Genomic DNA, 20,590 nt, shown 5'->3' on the forward strand with positions numbered 1-20,590 from the left:
CATTAGTAGTACGGAGTACTTGAAAAGTTGATACTCAAAAGGTAAAAGAAAAAAATTAAATAAAAATAAATAAATGTAGTATAATATAAAACTTTGATATTATTTGTTAGCTCGTTAGACTTAATCGTAAGTTAAAACTCAATAACTAGCTGAATCTAATAATTCAAAGAAACGGGAAGCTAAACAAAGGTCAAGACATCTATGTGGCAGAAGATCTAGCGATAAGGGAAGCTCTTTCTTGGATTAAGAACAAAGGCCTCTCCAAAATTAGAGTTGAAACTGATCGCATGTATGTAGTTCAAGGCATATCCACTAAGCCACCCGATATTTCTTATGCATGGGCTATTTTTGAAGATTGTCGCAGGTTATTAAAGTCACTATCTGATGTACATTAACTTATATTAGTCGATCACTCAGCAAACCAAGTGACCCACCCGTTAGCACGGACCACTGCCTATCTAGTTGGATATCATAATTAGGATGGAAATCCCCCGCCTCGTGTATTCACAACTTTTTTTAAATTTAATAATAGAAACCATATTTTCTTTCAAAAAAAAATCCTCAAAGAATATAGTTGTTTAACTCAAGACACATTTACATTATAAAATCGACCTAATCTACTAAAGCAACTCTTAAAATATGTACTAGCCAAACATACTTCCATTCTCGAATCATCTCTTAGAGGCCGGTTGAGATATTAACATGACACACTAAATTGATAAATGTCTCGTATATTGATTTGGGTGTGTTAGTAGTTGGTATAAGCATAGCATATAGACATACAAAGTGTTATTGTTAACTCTAACATGTCCGTTACTTAATTAGTAAGGTTGTGTTGCTCATCTCAATCAACCTGTGACATGCTAACTTGTCAAACTTAGTAATGAGTGACTAGTTGAACTTCTCACACTATTCCACTATAAATAGTTTAAATACCAAGCTTTAGAACTTGAAGAATGTGTATTAAGTAAATTTCATTATTGTGCAATAATGACCGTAAACCACACAAGAGAAGTAATCAAATTATGAATCCTTTGTGCGATGGGCTCGACTAGAAAATTGACAATAATTAAACTCATGGCCTTCTGAACATTGTCATTCTTCAATGTGCTTGAGTGATAGACTAAATAATATTACAATTCAACAAATAGATTAGTCATTGTGTCCGACAATAAAAATATTAGGTACTATACACACCAACAAAATAATTTGCACTATCAAATATAAAAAAATAAAAACAAATATAAAAAAAAAATCAATATTCATCAATCTCTTTTACAAGTATGAAAAAGTATAACATGAATAAATTAACCTTGCTATATTATCTTGTCTATAAAAATAAATCAAAAACATTCTAAAACACATCATTATTCTTTTTACATTTTTCCCATTTGTATATAATAAAAAAATAGGAAATGGACACAATGGATCAAATCAATCATACTACTCCACCCTCCTGGATGCCATGAATGCATGGATCATATCAATGAATTGAATCATCAACCTTAAAAAGTCAAAATCTTAATCATTTGATATCATGCAATGTCACATTCAATAATTTAATCTTAATATTCGTAGCCAATATCATTTTTAGTATAAAGTATTTGTAGAATCCACCAATAAAACTGGTGTTAGGCCTACCAGCCATCTTTTTTTATGTTTTTTGTTCTTCAAGAGCTTTGATGGGAAACATCAACTCAATATTAATTATGTGATTGTAATCTAACAAAAAATTATTTAGTTAATTAAAAAAAAAAGATAATCATTTTATTTTGTCCAAAGAGATAAACGAACTTATAATAATTGTAATTGTAAATATATTAAAGTCATGTGTTTTTTTTTTTATGGGACGAATCATGTTTAACATAATATATTTTGATTGGTTGGCTGTAAAACTAAAGAATCATTATCTAATAGGTGAATTAGTTAAATACAACACATGAACGAATTTTGTCTTCTCCAAATGTTCCAATCATTTTACCTTAAAAATATGCTTATTATCATCCAATTCCTACCTAACAACAATTCATGATTCTTGAGCAAATGATGAACGAATCTCTAGTTAGATAGAAACCAATAACACAAAAAATTGAGGCTACCTCACAAGTTGAAGGTTTGTACTTTGGATATCGACGATTAGACTATGACCCTATTTGGTAATATAATTAGCTTATAACTAATTTTGGCTTGTTTGATCACTATTAGTTGTTTAATTGATCTGACTTGGTTAAACAGTCAATATGAGTGTTTTGATTAATTAGTTTTTTGTAATAACTTATTGTTTCAAAACGTTAAAATTTAAAAAGTTGTTCAAAACAACTTTTTTTTTTATCAGCTTTTTGAAAAAGTCATTTTTATATGTAATAAGCTATCAACTAATGCTATCAATTAGTCAAACCTACTAACTCAATCAGCTAACGGTTATTTACGAAGCACTCCTATATATGTGTGTGAGAAAGACTTATTTGTTGTTTATTATATTAAATAAAAATACAAAATATGATGATGACATATAACACTGCAAGTGTTCATATGTTATTTATTGTATTAGTAGTCAAGTTTACTGTTCGACTAATTTGACTGAAGTTGTATTTAATAAAAGTACAAAGTATATTTTACTTATAAAAGTACATTTATTACTTGTCATAAAAAAATGTACGTTTGATATCAATTTAGAAATTAAATAAGTTGTTTTCAAATAAATAAATATCAGAGTGGTCATTCCACTATTCAGAAATACTAAACTTAGTATTATGTGATTTAATCCTGTGTATAAAAAAGCTTAACAATGCGTCAATGCCATGAAACATGAAAAAGAATTTATAGTTTAAATGAAAGTTTAGAAACAATTATAACATCAAAATTATCCAATTCCGAAATAACCTAGGATTTGATGTAGGTAGGGGTCCAACGTGTCAGAAGTTAGTCAAACTAGTGTTTGACTGAGTGGTTTAGCTTCTTCATTTAATTAGCTGCAGACAGACCATTGAATCAGTGTGGTACGTACCAACATGGTCAAACAACACCCCCAACCGTACTATTCAACAACAAATGCCATTATGTCTCATTTTATCTATTTTTACAATCATATAATATCTTTTTTAGTATGATTTACTTCTCATATGTGATTATAAATTATTATACAAGACAGGATTTACATTATGCAAAAACATTAGAGGACTAATGCTTAATGAATAGCAAACATATTATCAAATGACTGTTGCACTGTTTAGAACGAGACAAATTAGGAACACAACATAGTATCACTTGTTTCATCATTTTATGCTTAAAGCATACAATGATTTTAATGAAGATCAACCATAAAAGTTAAGTTTATATATACATAAGAGTGAATCTTATGTTTTATCCAATACGCACATTTAGGTAGTATTACGGGTTAATGCAATTTGAATTATTTGAAAGTGAAAATGCATAATTTATGTTTGATTAAGAATGTTTTCAAAAAAAAAAAAGAATGTTTGACGAGCTCATATGAGGAACTCTCATGCCTATGCTATGAGAGAGATTATTGACCTGGGCTCCTTAGATTAGACATACTCTTTTTCCCGAAAGGTTGAATTTCCAACCTTAGGGGTCTCACACCTTGATCCGACAGAGTATGTGGAATAAAGTAAATTACGGTAATTCAATGACTCAGCAAACAAGGTTAAATGTTAATGTGCATAATGGATCTATATTAATTTTACTCATGAGAGTGTGGATAAAATGACGTAAACTTCTTCCAATTTAACCAAAGATTTTGGATTTGAACAAGTATTTTGCCACTCTTTAAGATTCTATTCATCACGAAAATGATTGTGGTCTAAGAAAAAAGAAATTACAAGTTAAGTGATAAATTATTATTAACCTGTTGTGTTTTGATTGATTGTATTCATTTTTTTAGATAATTAATTTATCAAATTATGTCATCCTACATGAGATTTTTTCTTTAAAAAAAATATCTCAAAGCATTACTCTAAAGATATGGGCCCAGTGGAATGGGATGAGCTGTCCATAGTGCATTGGATGCTTTGGTCAGATGCTCTGTGCTGTCTATCAGCCACCTGGACTCGTTTTCAACCTTTGCTCTTATTTCAATCCATTTTTATTCCGAAAATGATACATGGAGTCATGGACTCTCAAGAAGTAAAACAAACAATATATGTCATAATTTTATTAATAAAATTATATGTCATAATTTTAAGGCCCATCATTGTTTGCTGGGTGAATCGAAATATGTCATGTAAGTCCTGATTTTAAAATGGCAATAGTTATAAGATGTTACATAAAAAAAAATGGTATGATGTATAACCACATACATTAAATTATAATGGTACATTGTGATAGGATGAACTTATCACATATGATTTATGTCAAATATAATATATTGAAATTAAAGATGTGGCTGGATGGGTAGAGTATGATTATCATAATTGAATGTCGCAACTCGATCACATGTCTAATTATTGACAATACCTTCTCGATTAAACCCGTCACATGATAATGAGATCTACTTAGTACATACCATCTAACAATAATTGTTGAGATATGTGCAATATGTGTTTTTATCTTTGTTTTTCTCTATTTCCCTTCCTCTTATAGGTACATATTATAGAGTTATTTTAGAATAAAATAAGTGTTTTTCCAAAAAAAAAAAGAAACAATATAATGTTATAAATTATCATTTTTTTAATATTACATAACCAAACATAGAATAATATTATTGGTGTAATTTGTTAAACACAATAATAACTAATAAAGTAATAAATCCTAATAAATAGTCAAATGCATAATGCATTAATTCATAAGTCAACAACATATTATTTATTACAAAATAACAAATTATTTATATAATATACTAATTACTAATATATTTTTTCAATATAAATAAATAAATAAGCATATATATATATGTGTGTGTGTGTGTGTGAAATTATGTATTCATATATACTAATAGTAATAATGTACACATACTAGGCGACATGTATGTTAAATAGCCCGCCAATTTGACTAGCCATCAAACTTAAAACTCATTATATTCCGCGCCGTGCAGTGGCTAAACATGTTTTGATGACTCTAATTACCAACCATGATACCTTATCTTAGCCACTTTGCAATGGAGCTTCTTAACTTAGCTTAGTAACGTGATTTTTTTACTTTGAGATGTTTTCATTAAAAAAAAAACTCATTTTATTTTTATATAATTTGCCATAATTATCAATAGTTATACCATGGACCAGGTCTATCTTGCAATCTAGATTTGGATCCAAAATACACAATTTACATACTGAATGTTCACGATTTTGAAAAAGGTAAATTGTGAACATTAAGTATATAAAATGTGAACATTCAGTATATAAGTTGTGTATATAAATCATGAACATTCAGTATGTAAATTTTGAACATTCAATATATAAATTATGTATTTTAAATCCTGATTCACTTTACAATGTTGACTCAGATCCATGATATAACTATTTTATAATTAGTTAATCAAACTGGTGTTACTTGTGTTTATTTATAACATGCATCCCTTGATCCAAAGCTTGACAAGTGCATATACTTCTAGTCTAGCAAGATAAATCTTACACAAAGTATGTATTTTAATTGATAAGTTGTTATCAAATTGGTAATCCCTTAATATAGTAACCTATTAATTAAAGTTTGCTACTTTAAATAAGATTCATTTAATATAAAAGCATATCAAGCATTTCCCTCATCATTATTGTAAGCATCATGCACCTCTTTTAACCTACATTGCTTTAATTTTCCTCCCCTAGCTCTCTATGCAAGCAAGAATGTATATCACAAGACTCATCTTGTGATTTATTTATCCATCAATTTTCAATGCACAAGTGATGATAAACCTCCTCAATCTTATAATAATGATGATGATGATGATGATGCAATACTCAGTTAAATAAATTCACATATAGTAAATAATAAATTAAATATTTACTTTTAAAAATACTAAACTTATCTATTAAATTGAGCAAGCAATGCGATTGAGTCCATAAATGAAAACACCTCAACCAGTCAACCATACCTTATTTAAATTGATAAAGAAGTGTAATTAAGTTATATTGTTACTGTTATGATCAAACGCTTATCACTATGCAAAAAAGTATAGCTTTTAGCGAAGAGTGAAGATTCAACTTTTTTTTTTCCTTATACTACCATCACATTTTCAAAAAACTGGGTGCTAGACTTGATCATTCACTCACCTTCGCCCAATAATCTCCCTAGTTACCAATTACTGAATTTGTCCATCCACGGACCTCCGCCCAATAATCTTCCTAGTCGCCCATTATTGAATTTGGTCATTCACCGACCTTAGCCTAACAACTATCTGTTCAGAATATCATCATTGATTTGTCACTAACATATACATATGAATTGAACAACTTTAAACAAACTAAATTAAATTAACATAAGAGAAGTTGTCTTCCTTCAACTTTTACTTGTTCGACGAAGACAACCACAAAGAAAACGGAAGGTCACAGGTTGAAGTCGGATTCTAAATTTCACATTTTTACTTCAAATTTATAAATAATGTCATGTGAAAATGTGAACATTACTTCTTTTTTTTTTTTTGGAAATATTATAAATTTTCTTTAAAAAGGAAAATAATAAATAAAACATATGATTTGGACACACCTAGAAAATTCTTGATTACCCCACCCCTGCACACACACACCTTCACGAGACAAAAACAAATTATGGAGCTCACAAATTCACAAAGTAACAACATTCCTAACAACTCCTCTCCCACCTCTATCGCCACCGCTCCTCAGCCCTTTCACCGCCACCAACATGGCGGCGCTCGATCGTCGGCGGCCCCTTTTATCACCTCAATCACTGCCGCCGCCGCCGCCGCAGCTCATCAGGCAACTCATGCTTCAACCTTGCCGTCTACTTCATCCGCCGGCGCTTCCACCTCCTCCGCCACCGCAGCGCCGCCGTCGCGCCTCGTCGACGCGTCCCTCGCCATAGCGACAAGATCGGAGGCGGTAGCTGAGGCGTCGGAGGAGCCGCCGCCGCAGCAGGCGGTGAAAAGGCCGACGAAGGATCGGCACACCAAGGTGGACGGCCGAGGGCGGCGCATCCGCATGCCGGCGGCTTGCGCCGCTAGGGTTTTCCAGCTGACGCGGGAATTGGGGCACAAGTCCGACGGCGAGACAATTGAGTGGCTCCTGCATCAAGCCGAGCCGGCTATCATCGCCGCCACCGGCACCGGCACCATCCCGGCGAATTTCTCCACGCTCAACGTCTCCCTCCGCGGCAGCGGCGCGGCTCTCGCCGCGCCGCTTTCGAAATCGGCTCCGTACCCTTTCCACAGCACATTAGCGCTCGCCACAGCTTCAGCTCACCCATATGAAGAAAGCTTCTCTCACATGCTAGGGTTTCACCATCAACACGCGCCTCCGCAGCTCTTAACGCCGAGCCAAATCGCTGAAACAATTTCCGCCGCCGCCGCCTGCGGCGGCGGCGGCGGAGATGGCGGTGGAGGAGAAACCACGACGGAGGATTACCTGAGGAAAAGGTACAGAGAAGATTTGTTCAAAGATGAAGGTGCTTCAAGTAATCCTCAAGGAGAACCTTCTGGAAACTCCACCTCACCTTCTAACAAACAATTTAAGGGCGGCGCGTCCGCCTCCGCCGCCGCCGCAGCCGGAGCATTTCCTAGTATTCTCCGGCAAACCACCGCGCCGATGCCGGCAACCACCATGTGGGCGGTTGCTCCGACACCGAGCAGCGGCGGCACATTATGGATGCTGCCGTTCGCCGCCGCAGGCGGCGGCGGCGAGAGCGGCCAAGCCCTACACGCCGCCGCGGAGAGCACTTCCGGCGATGCTCCGTCAGAGACTCAGATGTGGCCGTTCTCCAACCACAATTCGAATCAAACTCTCCAGTCTCACTTACAGTTCGCGCCGCGCTTCAATCTCCCGGCGAACCTCGATTTCCATGGCAGCGGCAGAGACGCTCTGCCGCCGCCGTCGCACCATCTCGGCCTCGGAATGTCGGACGGCAACCTGGGCGTGCTAGCAGCTTTCAACAATGCTTATTCAAGAACACGAAATGGCCTGAATATGAATTCAGACGAACAACAACAACAGCAGCAACATCAAGCTCAAGATGAGAGTGATGAAGACGACGACGACAACGATCCTAACAACTCCTGCACCTGATAATCCCAAAATTGAATCAATCGGTATATTTTCTTAATAAAAAACACATATTTTTCCCAATTTTATCCTACATTTGTCCACGAAAAGCGAAATTCCTAGTTCTGACGCCACAGTCAGACAAACATGATTTGTGAAAGTCATAAATTAGGATGATCCATTAAGTAGGATGGTCAGTGTTTGGTGCCTACCGTATTTGGTATGACCTTTACGCGGCGACTATCCGGGCTCATCTGTATCTTTGCCTACAATATGTTACTTGTGTCGGGTGTCTATACGGAGTCTACCATATTTGGTGTGACTTTCACGATGTGACTGTATGGGCTTGATCTTTATCTTTACTTATAATCTGTTACTTAGGAATCAATTGAGCTGTCTGTGTGTGACTTTGATACTATGACTACTCCGGCTTGATCATGTCTTTGCCTATAACCTATTACTCAGGAATTAACTGAACTGCTTGTGCGGGCCAATTTTATCCTACATTTAGTTAAAGGTACACCTGCTGTGATTACACACAGGACAATTCATACTGCCTTTGCTTGAACATTGCAGATGTGTTACAGTGTGAAAGAGTGAAGTTGCTTGAATATGCAAGACAAAAACAGGTATGCAGGATTGCAGGTTTGTCTGTCATCATTATATGTTTCTTGTTTTCAGATTGAGAGAGAGAGAGAGAGAGTGAGAATGATTATATTTGTATAGGAAGATAGTGGGCTGTGATCTGTACTACTGGTATAAAGATTAAAGAAAATGCAAGAAAGTTGATTTACAGTGCATTCCCCCCCCCCCCCCCTCCCTCAGGCTGATTTCTTCATTCAAGCTCAGATTTTGGAAAACCATTCATTCCTTCAATTCCCAGAAATCAGGCAAAAATTTAGCAGTGATTTTGAGATTTCTCTTTCAATTTCAAAGGGATTTCTTCTGTCTGAGAGTGACTTGTTTTGTACTGTGATTGATTTCTACAGTCCATTCATGTGATACCATTGTTTTCACTGCTCCAACATTTTCTTCTAGCTAGCTTTGTCTTTAGGGGGCGTTTGGTTCACGGAATCTTGGATTACCCCAGGAAATAGGATTACCTCCAGGAAGGTAATGTGAGATTTTGGGAATGTAAGATTACCTGATGTGTTTGGTTTGGATTGTGGAATATAATATTACTTTGTTTGGTTAAAAGTTATATTTTATGTTATGTGGATCAATTTACTATAATGTCCTCAATAATATATATATATATATATATATATGGTCATGTTCAGGTGTGGCCGCGCCCTTATGTGCGGCCGTGCGGTTTACACCACTCAATGTTACGAAATGCTGCACCACTCAATAACATTGAGTGGTGCAGCATTTCGTAACATTGAGTGGTGCATTTCGTAACATTGAGTGGTGCATTTCTTAACATTGAGTGGTGTAAACCGCACGGCCGCACGTAAGGGCGCGGCCACATTTGAATAAAATATATATATATATATATATATATATATATATATATATATATATATATATATATATATATATGTATTTATTTATTTATATATGTGTCTTTATTGTGTGTATTTATTTATTTGTATGTATGAATGTATCGATGCTTAATATTAAAAAAATAAATATATAAATATACACACATGTATAGTTGATTATATAACCATATATTTATTTTATACATGTTATTGTGTTGTTGTTATTATTATTATTATTATTATTATTATTATTATTATTATTATATAAGGATTAGTTAACAAGGGCAAAGTTGGAATAAATCAAGGTAATCTAAGATTAACTAAAAAAACGGGGGTAATCACATTACCTTGAAACATTACCGCCACATCAGCTTTGAGGTAATATAACATTACCAGGTAATCTCATAACTTGAACCAAACAAGGTAATATAACATTACCAGACCCAGATTACCTAGGTAATCTCAGATGACCTGAACCAAACGGCCCCTTAGGGTTTTGTCCCCTTGCTCCCCTATCTTTTGGCTATTTCCACTTTATACATTTTTTTGATAATATTTCCACTTTATACATGGAATCCCGTAATTAAACTAATTAGGTCATGTGTTACGATTTTATTGATAAAAGAGAAAGAGAGTTATAAAAATTGTGATTAATCATTTTTTTTGAATGAATCAAAATACGTCACATAAGTTTGGAGTACAAAATATAAATATGTATAGTATTACTACTCTTCCACTGGTATGATTATAGTTTTTATTGGTTTTAAAGTAGTCATAGTCAAATGTTTTCCATGTTTGTTGTTGAGTACTAGTTGGTAGTTCTACGGTTCTACCAATATTTATTTTTAGAAATTTTTTATATGATGCCATACTCCTTATCTTTGATAATTGATACTTCATTCACAAATTATCGGGTGTTTGATATTCACGTGAAACTAGTAATTGGGAGTTTTTTTTTTTTTTTTTTTTAAGTACTATTGACTCTGTTACAATGTAGTATTTGTTCGTAACTATTTTCTCACCTGATGAAGCACAAAGAGTCAATATCGTCTCCACTGAAGTTTGAACGCACAACTTTTCATATGAGAGTATAGTTGGTACTATTGAAGTTCAAACCCACTCAACCCGTCTCACAGACATCGTTGAGACAATTTCACACAAATTTTTGTTTTTTTTTGTTTTTTTATAAAAATAATGATATTTTCTTGTTCTCAAAAAAAAAATAATGATATTTTCCCTATCTTAATTTTATCTCTTAATGTGCAATAAATTTTTATTTTATTTATGGGTTACTTTAAATTGGCTGACTTACCAAACTTATTTTTTAAAAAATATTTATTAATCAAATATAAACGTAAAATTAAAAGGTTAAATTAGAAAAAGGATGTAGCAAACTAGCAATATTCATTTTTTAAATTTGAAAATAGAAATGAAAAAATAGAACCCAAAAAAAAAAAAAAGAGTAAACGCCGGACTTAATTTAAATTGAAATTTCAAACTCGAGAATTTTTAAAGGAGAATAACTTTTTTTCACTCGAATTACAAGTTGTGGTATTGTTGTCCCACTTTATAAGAAATTATGCCCCTCATATTCTATCCTTTTCCATTATTTTGACAAAGCTCAATACATAATAACTCTTCTGTTAGGCATAAAATTCCTTTGTGAGGATATTATGCGGTTCAAAATCTTACAAACCATCCCATTTTAATGGTTATAAGTTAATCTCAATTCAAGCACATGCACTTTGATATACGAGAAAATCTGTAATCACTACTTGAATGTGCGTTTTGATTTTTTTAAAGTAAGAATGTGCGTTTTGATGAAACTCATATTGTGATTATAGCTGACAAAAGATCACAATGATGAGGTAAACTAGCTTAGACGGTCAATAACTAATCGATTCAAATTGAAAATGTCTATATGTAGCTTCTACGTAGAGTTAAACTTGAAATATTGTGGTTCCCAAACACCTTAACGACAAACTATGAAACTTGTGTATTTCCTAAAGAATTAATCTAATTTTATTTTTAAATTCTTTCATCTAATGCAATATTTTCATTTATAGTCATCGATTGTCAATTTATTTATTTTACTTTTTTCATATCAATTATATTTAATTCAAAATGTCTAAAATAATGATGTATTTTTTGTCCGTGTGGGACACTTGGATTAAATTTAATTGATTTGAAAAAGTTACAAGACAAAAAATGAAAGTGGTTAAATTGGAGAAATGACCTTATGAATAAAATTTGGAAAAAATGATAAATGTATTTTTAAAGAGCAAAATTCTCCCTACATTATTAAGGAATAGAAAATGAGAATGTATAATTTATAGCACCGACCTGGCCTAACTAAAGCACCTGTTAGGAATGAGGACAAGACAAGGTTCCTCTCCAAATCCTCAAATTTGGTCACCTATAATGATGATTTGTGAGACAGACTCACACAAGTTTTTACTTATAATAACGGACTCTGTTACAAATACAAAGAGTGAATATGTCTTTACTAAGTTCAAACACATGACCTCCCATATAAGATAATCACTTAGTGCCACTAGATCACAAGGTCATTGACAAATTTTGGTACAGATCTAAAATCGATAATCACTATAATTCATGAACGTAAAGTGATATTAATTGATTTCCAAAACCAGTAGTCAATCTGAAATTATGAAAAGAGTTAATTACCGATTTGGTCCCTCGACTATGAACATTTCACCACTTTGGTCCTTGACTTTCAAAATTGTCCAATTGCGTCCTCGACTATGCAAACGTTAACCAAAATGGTCCTCAGTTTGTTTTTCCGTCTATTTTCAAGGGTAAAATAGGAAACTCATATCAACAGTCATCTTCTTCCCTAATATTAGGCTAGGATCCGTCTACCTCTAAGAATAGCGATAATATTGGGCAAATGGGGGAGTCTCAGCCTCAAGAGGCGAGACTGGCGGCTAAAGAAATTCACAAACAACCTCAGATGTTTGTGAAAATACTCTTCACTCACCTCCACACACTCCTCCATAGCGATCGAAGAGAGAGGTGCTGATAGGCAATGTCGGCAGCAATCGGAGCTCCGAAGCTCGCTCCGTATACCTGCGCGGCTGAGAGGAACGACGCCTCTGCTCTTCGTGCTGCGAGGTTCAAGAGCCTCTCGTTCACGTCTTCTAATCTCTCCGGCGACAAACTCGTCTCGTTAGTTTCTCAGCGCTGTAGCCGTTGCGGAGGAAAATCGTCGGAGAGGCGTAATGCTCCGATTATCGTTTCCCTTTCAATTTCGATCCATCTTCAGCCCATACAAACACCAAATTCAATATCTTCCCAGTCTTAGCTCTTTATCTCTGTGAATCTTAATGGGAAGTACTTTCCCAGATTCAATTAAAGTTGAGGAGCCCGACCCGGCCTAGATCTGGAACGGAAATGTCATGGAGCAAAAGAAAGGGGAATCTACGGAGTTGAGAATGGTCTTAATCTGCTTTTTCTCGGTCGTGATGAGGCGTTTCCGGGAGACGGAGGCCGTCGCGGCGATGGAAGTCAGATCGCTAGGGTTTGTTTGGATGTAGTTCTGCGAGAACGCGACGGGGGGATACAGCCCTTGCCGCCTCCGTCGCGCTTCCGGCGCCTCCCTCGCGCTTCTTAATCCGATGTCGGCAGCCGCCACCGTGCGGCACCACTTTGTCTTGTCTTGACCTTTGTATGGAGAAAATCAAATTGGCTCAATGAAAAGGAACACATGAGAAAGAACACCTGGGAAGGCAAAGCTAATGAAATTACATTTCTATCCTCAGTTTTAACATCTAATAAACGGCTGTTTGGACCGAGGACCATTTCGGAAAAACATTGTATAGTCGAGGACGCAATTGGACAATTTTGAAAGTCAAGGACCAAAGTGGTGAAATGTTCATAGTCGAGGGACCAAATCGGTAATTAACTCTTATGAAAAATTGGAGTGTCTTTATTTAGCCATTGCCGTGCGTGCGTGCACCGTCCTCCATTATAACCTCAATCATATCAAAGAATTTAGATGCCATATATTGACCTTCTCACTTGAATACCTCACAAACATATTCTTTTTTTTTTTTTTGAGAAAACTCACAAACATATTCTTATTGTAATTTTTTCTTTTCTTTTTACAGACCATTTAGTTTTAATGAGAGAATTAAGCGGTGACATTTTTTTTAATTATCATCTCGATTGAAGAAATTAATTAAGTTGTGTTTCATGTCAATACTTTCTTGATCAATCTCATTATACAAGAGTTCTATTATGAGAACTCTCAAAATTTACTCCATCTATTATACTCCTGATATAACAAGCATGGATATGATATTTTCATTTTGTGGGTCCATAAAAAGTTATCTATATCCAAAATTTGTGAGAGGAAATAAAAGTAGTTGAGAGTAGAATTTAAGAGCACAAATAATATTTTACTTATACAAAATATTATTACAAAAAATAAATTTATAAAATCTACATTCTCTAATAAAGAGTTCGTAATTTATTATTTTTTTAAAGGCGAAGTCTTTTTGGAAGAAAATACTTTATTGGGTCTGCGATAGTGTTCACATTTATCCGCGATTTTCGCAGTGACAGTCTCTGCACTTTTACACTTTTGGTACGGCGGGAATGTATAAACAACCAAGTCTTACCGAGTAGAATTTAATGTAGAAAAATGCACTTTTGCTTCTTTTAAATTTACTTTTCTATGTATTCTTTTGTACGTAATAATATACTAATACAATTATATATATTAGAGATCATAAGAACTAATCTTCTCATTAGTCAATTTAGCTCATCAATTGAGAAAATATATTTAGGAGATTACTTGAAGAGATTAAAAACACGCATGTGCATATTAGACATTATGATGTATGCATATTAAACATGTCCTTATATTGCACCCACTTAATATGCACATATCGTAATGCATAATATGCATACGTGCATTTTTAATCTTTCAATTAATTTCATTTATAGAACTATTTTTTTAATGGGTGTGATTCTCTCTCTCTCTCTCTCTCTCTCTCTCTCTCTCTCTCTCTCTCTCTCTCTCTCTCTCNTCTCTCTCTCTCTCTCTCTCTCTCTCTCTCTCTCTCTCTCTCTCTCTCTCTCTCTCTCACACACACACACACACACACATATATATATATATTATATGTTCAGGTTCTATGCAGTCGTGCGATCACTTACAATTAGGTATGCATAAATGCCCCACAAACTATTTGAAAATTCACTACACTTACAATTAGATATGCATAAATGTCCCACAAACTATTTGAAAATTCACTATTAGGCATGTGATTTTTTGGTGTGTAGTGCATTTATGCATGCCTAATAGTACAATCCGCACCGACTGCATGATAAGCCCTGACTGCATTTGATCCCGTATACGCACATTTCCCCTTATTTCCGTTTGTCTTTCCCTTTATGAAAAAAAAAAATAAAGGGAAAGACACATTTAAAATCTCGATTTTTCCCCCTTATTTCCATTTGTCTTTCCCTTTATGAAAAATAAAATCGAGATTTTAAAAATAAATGTTGGATTAGGTAGAGGGGAGCACCTGAGCAAGAACTCTACTACTAGAACTTTTAAAAAACAAAAACAAAAATAAAAAACAAAAATACAGAAGAGAATAAGCATTCCGTGGGTCTCACAACTCTAAAATTGTCATCCCTCAATATCTGAAAAATGGTAGGAGGAAGTTATTCACATTCATGAAATCCTCAATCATGATAGAAAGACAATTGTGCATACTAGATTTTGTTATCTATACACATGCTTAACTTAGATTTCCCGTTATTTACTTCCTCTCTCTAACAAGCTTACAACAAATTCATGGTAGAGCCAAGATGAGCGATACACCTCTTCAACCACTTAACAACTAGCTTTGAATCACTTTCAACCATGATACATGAAAATCCTTTCGTTCATGCAATCTGAGATCGTTTCACGGGTCTTAATCCGTGAGACGGGTCAAGTCAACATAATTTGAGCCATAGTTAATACTATGAGTTGGTTTTTGATTGATTTTTATGACCCAAATTATGTTGATCTGACCCGTCTCACAGATTGAGACCCCAGAGATGGTCTCACACAAGTGCTAAGAAATATCCAATGAAAAGAAATATACATCTTTTTTCGTGATTTGAGGCTACTACACATGAATAGAATTTACACAGTACACACCCATACACCGTGTTTGGGAGTTTCCCTTGTCATCCCAAAAAAAAAAAAACAGAGAACATACGTATCCCATAATGTTTTTCACAATCTAGTATTTACCCAACATTTTTTTTTGCATCAGAATTATCTACAAATTATGCAGAAAACTGGAATCTTGAATTTACCTTCTCTCCACCCATTATGATTTGCTTCAGTCTTGTATCTATTCCCCTGATCTGGGATTCTGCAATGCACATAATATGGATCAAATCTACACCTGCAACTGCCATGACAGATATATGTGAAGACGAGTTGAGACGTTTGAGTTCAGGTGGCATATGTAACGCGCAGATTAGGACCAGAAATACGTCTGAGGCAAGCCAGGTGAAAATCCAAGAATGGCTGAGCAGGTGAGCGTGCCAGCGAGTCAAATACTCAAATACGCAATTTTGTGCTTAGAGTGCCTTGTTCTCTGGCATTGCCCTACCTTGTTGCGTGGGAAGCAGTGCCAAGATCTTCATCCTGTCAAGAAAGGGAAGCCAATACAACGGTGAAGCATCCTCGTTAGGGAGATAATGGGGTTGGGTTGAGATTAAAATTACGTTTACTTCAATTCTCCAGTTTTTCATTCTCCGCTATCTGTTTTTAAAATTGGAGAAATGTTGAAATAAACGCATTTTCTGGGTTTTTGCCTCTCTAATTTTCCATTTCTCCAGAAAAAGAAATGGAGCATTTCTCTCGAATATAACTAGATCTATCGTTCCTAAAAAGAAACCGTTCTATTTCCTCTTAATAGCATGCAATTTTTGAGTTTTAAATTCGGTTCAGAAAGGAAAATTAGAATTTAGTTGCTCATAAAGTTAGTTTGTTTGTGGCCTAAACTCGATACTATAATAAAAGCAAGCATATCTGGGGGGGTAAACAGTATTCTTTGTTTCAGACACAAGCAAATGTAACGAAAATGGATTATGCAAAAGTCACTAAAAGTGCAACTACTTACGATACGTAATCTGCACCATAAAATATCGGAACCCTTCCTAGCCCTGCACCTCTCCATTTTGTTCTTGGTAAGGAAACAATCTTGTCGGCTTCCGAGCCCGTTGCAGTCAAAACAAACTGAAAAGCACAATTGTTACTTACATTTAGAATGAAATTTGCGTATACAAACATACATGTCATATAGAAACACATTAAAAAATGTGGAAACAAAAAAGGGTGGGGATGCTCCAAGATGCAGAGCTCAATATGACAGCTTGGGGTGAAAACGATGACACTATCATACAAGAATGTCGTAATAAGCTCATTAGAGTCTCTTTCTGTATGCATTCACATCAAGGGGCGAGGAGCAATAGAGTAAAGGGAGAAGTTAGTCTACCAAGGGAAAGAGTATAGCCATAACGCCATAGCTAACAAGAGGGGAGAACAAGAATATTGCCAGGGCACATGGGCTTCCTGAAAGTATACACCAATAATTGCAGTGAGAAAACAATGAAAATGGTCAAAGATTGAAAAAAGGGTTTAGTTTCTAGACAAATTGCACGGCTTTAAAATCTTCTAATGCGGAATTAACATCAAGTAATATTATATTGGCATTAATCTGACCTCAAATGCAAATTATTTCCTTTACACATATTTCAGCTGTACAATAATTTCTCTCACGTTACCAAAATGTAATAATCAGTCAAATTTCCAGTTTCTTATGCTATTTGCCTAATCTAACAATAAAACAGAAGCCACGCAGGGAAGAATTGAAACTTAAAAGTATGAAGATGCTAAAGAATTGTTAAAAGAAAATGACCAAATCCAGCAAAAAATGCCCAGTTCGTTTCAAAGAAGTCCAGCCTCTTGTCCAAACTTAGTCCCGATAGATTCCATTTATACCTAGAAAATTACATTCTCTTCAATATGCATTTATCTAGAATAAGCACCAGAAAAGGAAATAGAAATTAGAATTAACAACTTACTCGAAACAATAATATGCATACATCCAAGAAAGAAGCAGAAAGTTTAGCGCCTTTCCAATATAGGGGATAAATCCAATAACATAAACCTGGAAAGCGAAAAATCCCCAGTAAACCAATGGCATTCTTTTAAAAGGCAGATTAAGACAAACTATGTTGACATCGCATTTCACCTCCAGGAAAAAGAAAGTCAGCAAAAGGATAGAATAGATTTGTTCCGCAATGCCAATCATGACTCTGCAATAATTAATCTTATGAAAAATATGACTCGTCTTAATGAATCACCTCACAATTAAGCACCTCCAAAAATAAATAAATAAATAAAAATCGCTTTGAGCACAAATATTCAAGTGACAAAAAAAAACCATACCCTTCAAAATCAGTTGATTTAGCCTTACTAACTGTTTTTTGTGAAGTTTGCGACTCCTTCTGATCAGACAATTTAGTACCAGAAGCTCCATATTCCTCAATTGCAAAAAACCCATGTTTTGCAATGTCATTGTACCTGAATTAGAATACATGTTGAGAACGTATGTGTAGGTATTATGATTGATTTGCAGAGCATATAATAAAAACATATTCAAATACAACACCTCACAAACACATTTAATTACCACAAGAAACCTGTGTTCTTCATATGGGTATGCATTCACTCAACAAACATCCAAGTTAAAATAAAAATATTATAAGTTGAATGAAATGACTAGAAGAAGTCCGAGCCTTATTATCATTCTCTAGCATCACAATTCTCAATTTGCTAAGGAGTCCTGAACTCTAGCTTTTACATAAACCCTTTGAGCACTTTTCTATCTAGTCTAGATAATAAGAGCAAGGCACACATAGTTTATCTAAAAATTTGGTCCTTTCCATGACTATATGATGGTAATGGGTGTATTACACATTGAGGCCCATGATATTGAAAAATGAATGCAGAAACTAAGCACTAATTCACATCATAAATGGCAAAGCAACTGATTAAATGAAAGAACAAAATAGTGGCTGCCATACTAGAAAGAAATGTTAATACCAGATATTGCTAAGAATCAAGCTCAATACATATAATGGAAAAAACCAGAAAACCTGCACAGGAAAACCATACCAAGGAATTAGAATGCACCTAAACATATTGCACGTATCAAAGTTTAAAATTTCTTAATATATGCAGAACAGATAAGCAGAGGGCTGTCAAAAACTACATCAAGAAGTCAAAAGAGTACACTGTTGTCCTAAAACTTCAACCTAATAATATGTCAAATATGTTGTGGAATAAAGCAACATCATAGAGAATATTTACTCACATAGAATAGCTGTACAAGTCCAAGACGTAAGAAATTATAGAATTCCAAAATACCCCCACATGAGCATGAATCTTCAGAAGTGATCTGTGGGCATTGATCAGGTAATATCCATTGTAGTGCTGGAACAATGACTGATTTCAGAAGAAAGATACTGCATGCAAAGAGACATTCACTCATTCAGAAGCAGGTTTGAAATTAATCCTCCCCAAGGATTTCATTTTAGAGTGCTCATAAGAATTTGATATTACTTCACTTCAAATTGAACCAGGATCAAATTTTTATCAGTCAAATCCACTGAGAGTAGAGAAAGTCAATTAGTCAAAAACTTTCTGAGCTTAGGAAGACACCTAGCAGATAAATCTCATTCAAAGTCTAATTAAGAACTGTACATTCTAAGAGTGATAGAGAATACCAAAAGTATCCATGAACTGAGTATCAAATAGTGAGTTCCCTATAGGAGGCAACCCCATCAAAATTGGTCAGACCATTGACTTGGTAACCATAAAGTTACAAGTTCGACTCCCAGCTGGAGCAGCCTATTTGCCTTCAAATCTTTTTGGTTTGAACCGATCTGCTATGGACAACCTAGGCTAGTTAGGCTGGTTTACATGCTTGTGATCCTTTGACAGCTAGAGTCTCAAGGTGAAATTTACCCAATCTACAACTCAAATAATGGCTGTGGATTTTATCGTAACTCCAAAAAAATAGTTCAATATAACCTTTTATAGTCATGGCTGAGCCTTGAAAATCTCATACATGACAGTCCAACTAGACGATGGGGAGAGTCCAAGGAAGTTCAATTAAAGACAGATTTTAGCTAATTCACTCTGCAGCACAAGCAGAGAGACAATGAAAGAGATAACTCGGCTTCAAACAATGTCTGTTTCTCACTTTCTTGAAAACAAATTCCAGAATTTTGTTACTCCAAGTCCTAGAGAACACCAGTACTACAAAAATTATGCCAAGAAAACTCATACAACAACACAATACCGTACCTCCCTAAGAAGATAAAGCCATTCAATAAGAAACACTGGCCAGTGCGGATGGCGAGCTGTCTTGACCTTCAATCAAAGCAACGGAAAAGCAGAGAGAGATTTAAAGTTTTGAGCAGTAATTCAATTGCAAAGAAGAAGGAAAGTAAATGAAGGGGGGAAAAAACCTGAAGCAGTAGATGAAGACGCGATGAAGACAGCAAGCCTCCCTGAAACCCTCCGCCCAAAGCACTAACCCCTGCTTTGACTTTCTTGTTAGAGAGCCCGCCAAATCCGCCAGAACGCTGACGCTGCTCTCCATCGCTGAAGAAGACGATTAACCGCCCAATCCGATCGGAAGATGTTGATTGCTTCGCTTTTCAATGAAAAAACAAAAGTTGCACGCAATCCTTTTTTTTTTTTTCTTTTTTTTCTTTTTTTTTTGGTGCCTATATCAACTTTTAATGCTTTAAAACGAATTCGATTATAGTTGCTTCATTAAAGTATAACACATGTGTTCAGTTGATTTACTATAATTTACACTTACTAGCCAT

General features: G+C 34.8%; 3 protein-coding genes across 5 annotated transcripts in view; 2 read left to right on the forward strand and 1 right to left on the reverse strand.

The window, feature by feature from the left end:
• LOC116027221 (sterol 3-beta-glucosyltransferase UGT80B1) overlaps positions 1-20,590 on the forward strand; it is a 713,221-nt gene that overhangs the window by 170,280 nt on the left and 522,351 nt on the right. The window lies entirely within an intron of this gene.
• LOC116027269 (transcription factor TCP8-like) lies at positions 6,671-8,958 on the forward strand. 2 transcript variants are annotated; one of them, XM_031268792.1, is made up of 3 exons: positions 6,671-7,811; positions 7,842-8,212; positions 8,742-8,958. In XM_031268792.1, exons 1-2 carry the CDS (start codon positions 6,720-6,722, stop codon positions 8,187-8,189), a joined length of 1,440 nt encoding a protein of 479 aa, XP_031124652.1. In that variant the 5' UTR covers positions 6,671-6,719; the 3' UTR covers positions 8,190-8,212; positions 8,742-8,958. The 2 variants fall into 2 exon arrangements, with proteins under 2 accessions (XP_031124652.1, XP_031124658.1); XM_031268798.1 differs by having other exon boundaries at positions 6,671-7,805; positions 7,836-8,212.
• Positions 15,753-20,463, reverse strand: LOC116027507 (protein EI24 homolog). The gene is made up of 11 exons (XM_031269210.1): positions 20,225-20,463; positions 20,061-20,126; positions 19,066-19,216; positions 18,795-18,847; positions 18,138-18,272; positions 17,941-18,004; positions 17,771-17,856; positions 17,605-17,687; positions 17,182-17,258; positions 16,807-16,922; positions 15,753-16,328 (listed from the first exon to the last, which is right to left on the reverse strand). The coding sequence occupies exons 1-11, from the start codon at positions 20,356-20,358 to the stop codon at positions 16,262-16,264; spliced, it is 1,032 nt and encodes a 343-aa protein (XP_031125070.1). The 5' UTR covers positions 20,359-20,463; the 3' UTR covers positions 15,753-16,261.

The sequence above is a fragment of the Ipomoea triloba genome, chromosome 1, assembly GCF_003576645.1.
Source record: "Ipomoea triloba cultivar NCNSP0323 chromosome 1, ASM357664v1".
Taxonomy (NCBI): domain Eukaryota; kingdom Viridiplantae; phylum Streptophyta; class Magnoliopsida; order Solanales; family Convolvulaceae; genus Ipomoea; species Ipomoea triloba.

Excerpts from the sequence above, each read along its gene's own strand:
- LOC116027269 (XM_031268792.1), top strand. The coding sequence starts at position 6,720 with ATGGAGCTCACAAATTCACAAAGTAACAACATTCCTAACAACTCCTCT. Across the intron at positions 7,812-7,841 it reads CAGGCGGCGGCGGCGAGAGC|ACTTCCGGCGATGCTCCGTC; the intron begins GGCCAAGCCCTA and ends GCCGCGGAGAGC.
- LOC116027507 (XM_031269210.1), bottom strand. The coding sequence starts at position 20,358 with ATGGAGAGCAGCGTCAGCGTTCTGGCGGATTTGGCGGGCTCTCTAACA. Across the intron at positions 20,127-20,224 it reads GTCTTCATCTACTGCTTCAG|GTCAAGACAGCTCGCCATCC; the intron begins GTTTTTTCCCCC and ends CTTTGATTGAAG. Across the intron at positions 16,329-16,806 it reads TATGGTGCAGATTACGTATC|GATGAAGATCTTGGCACTGC; the intron begins GTAAGTAGTTGC and ends CTTTCTTGACAG.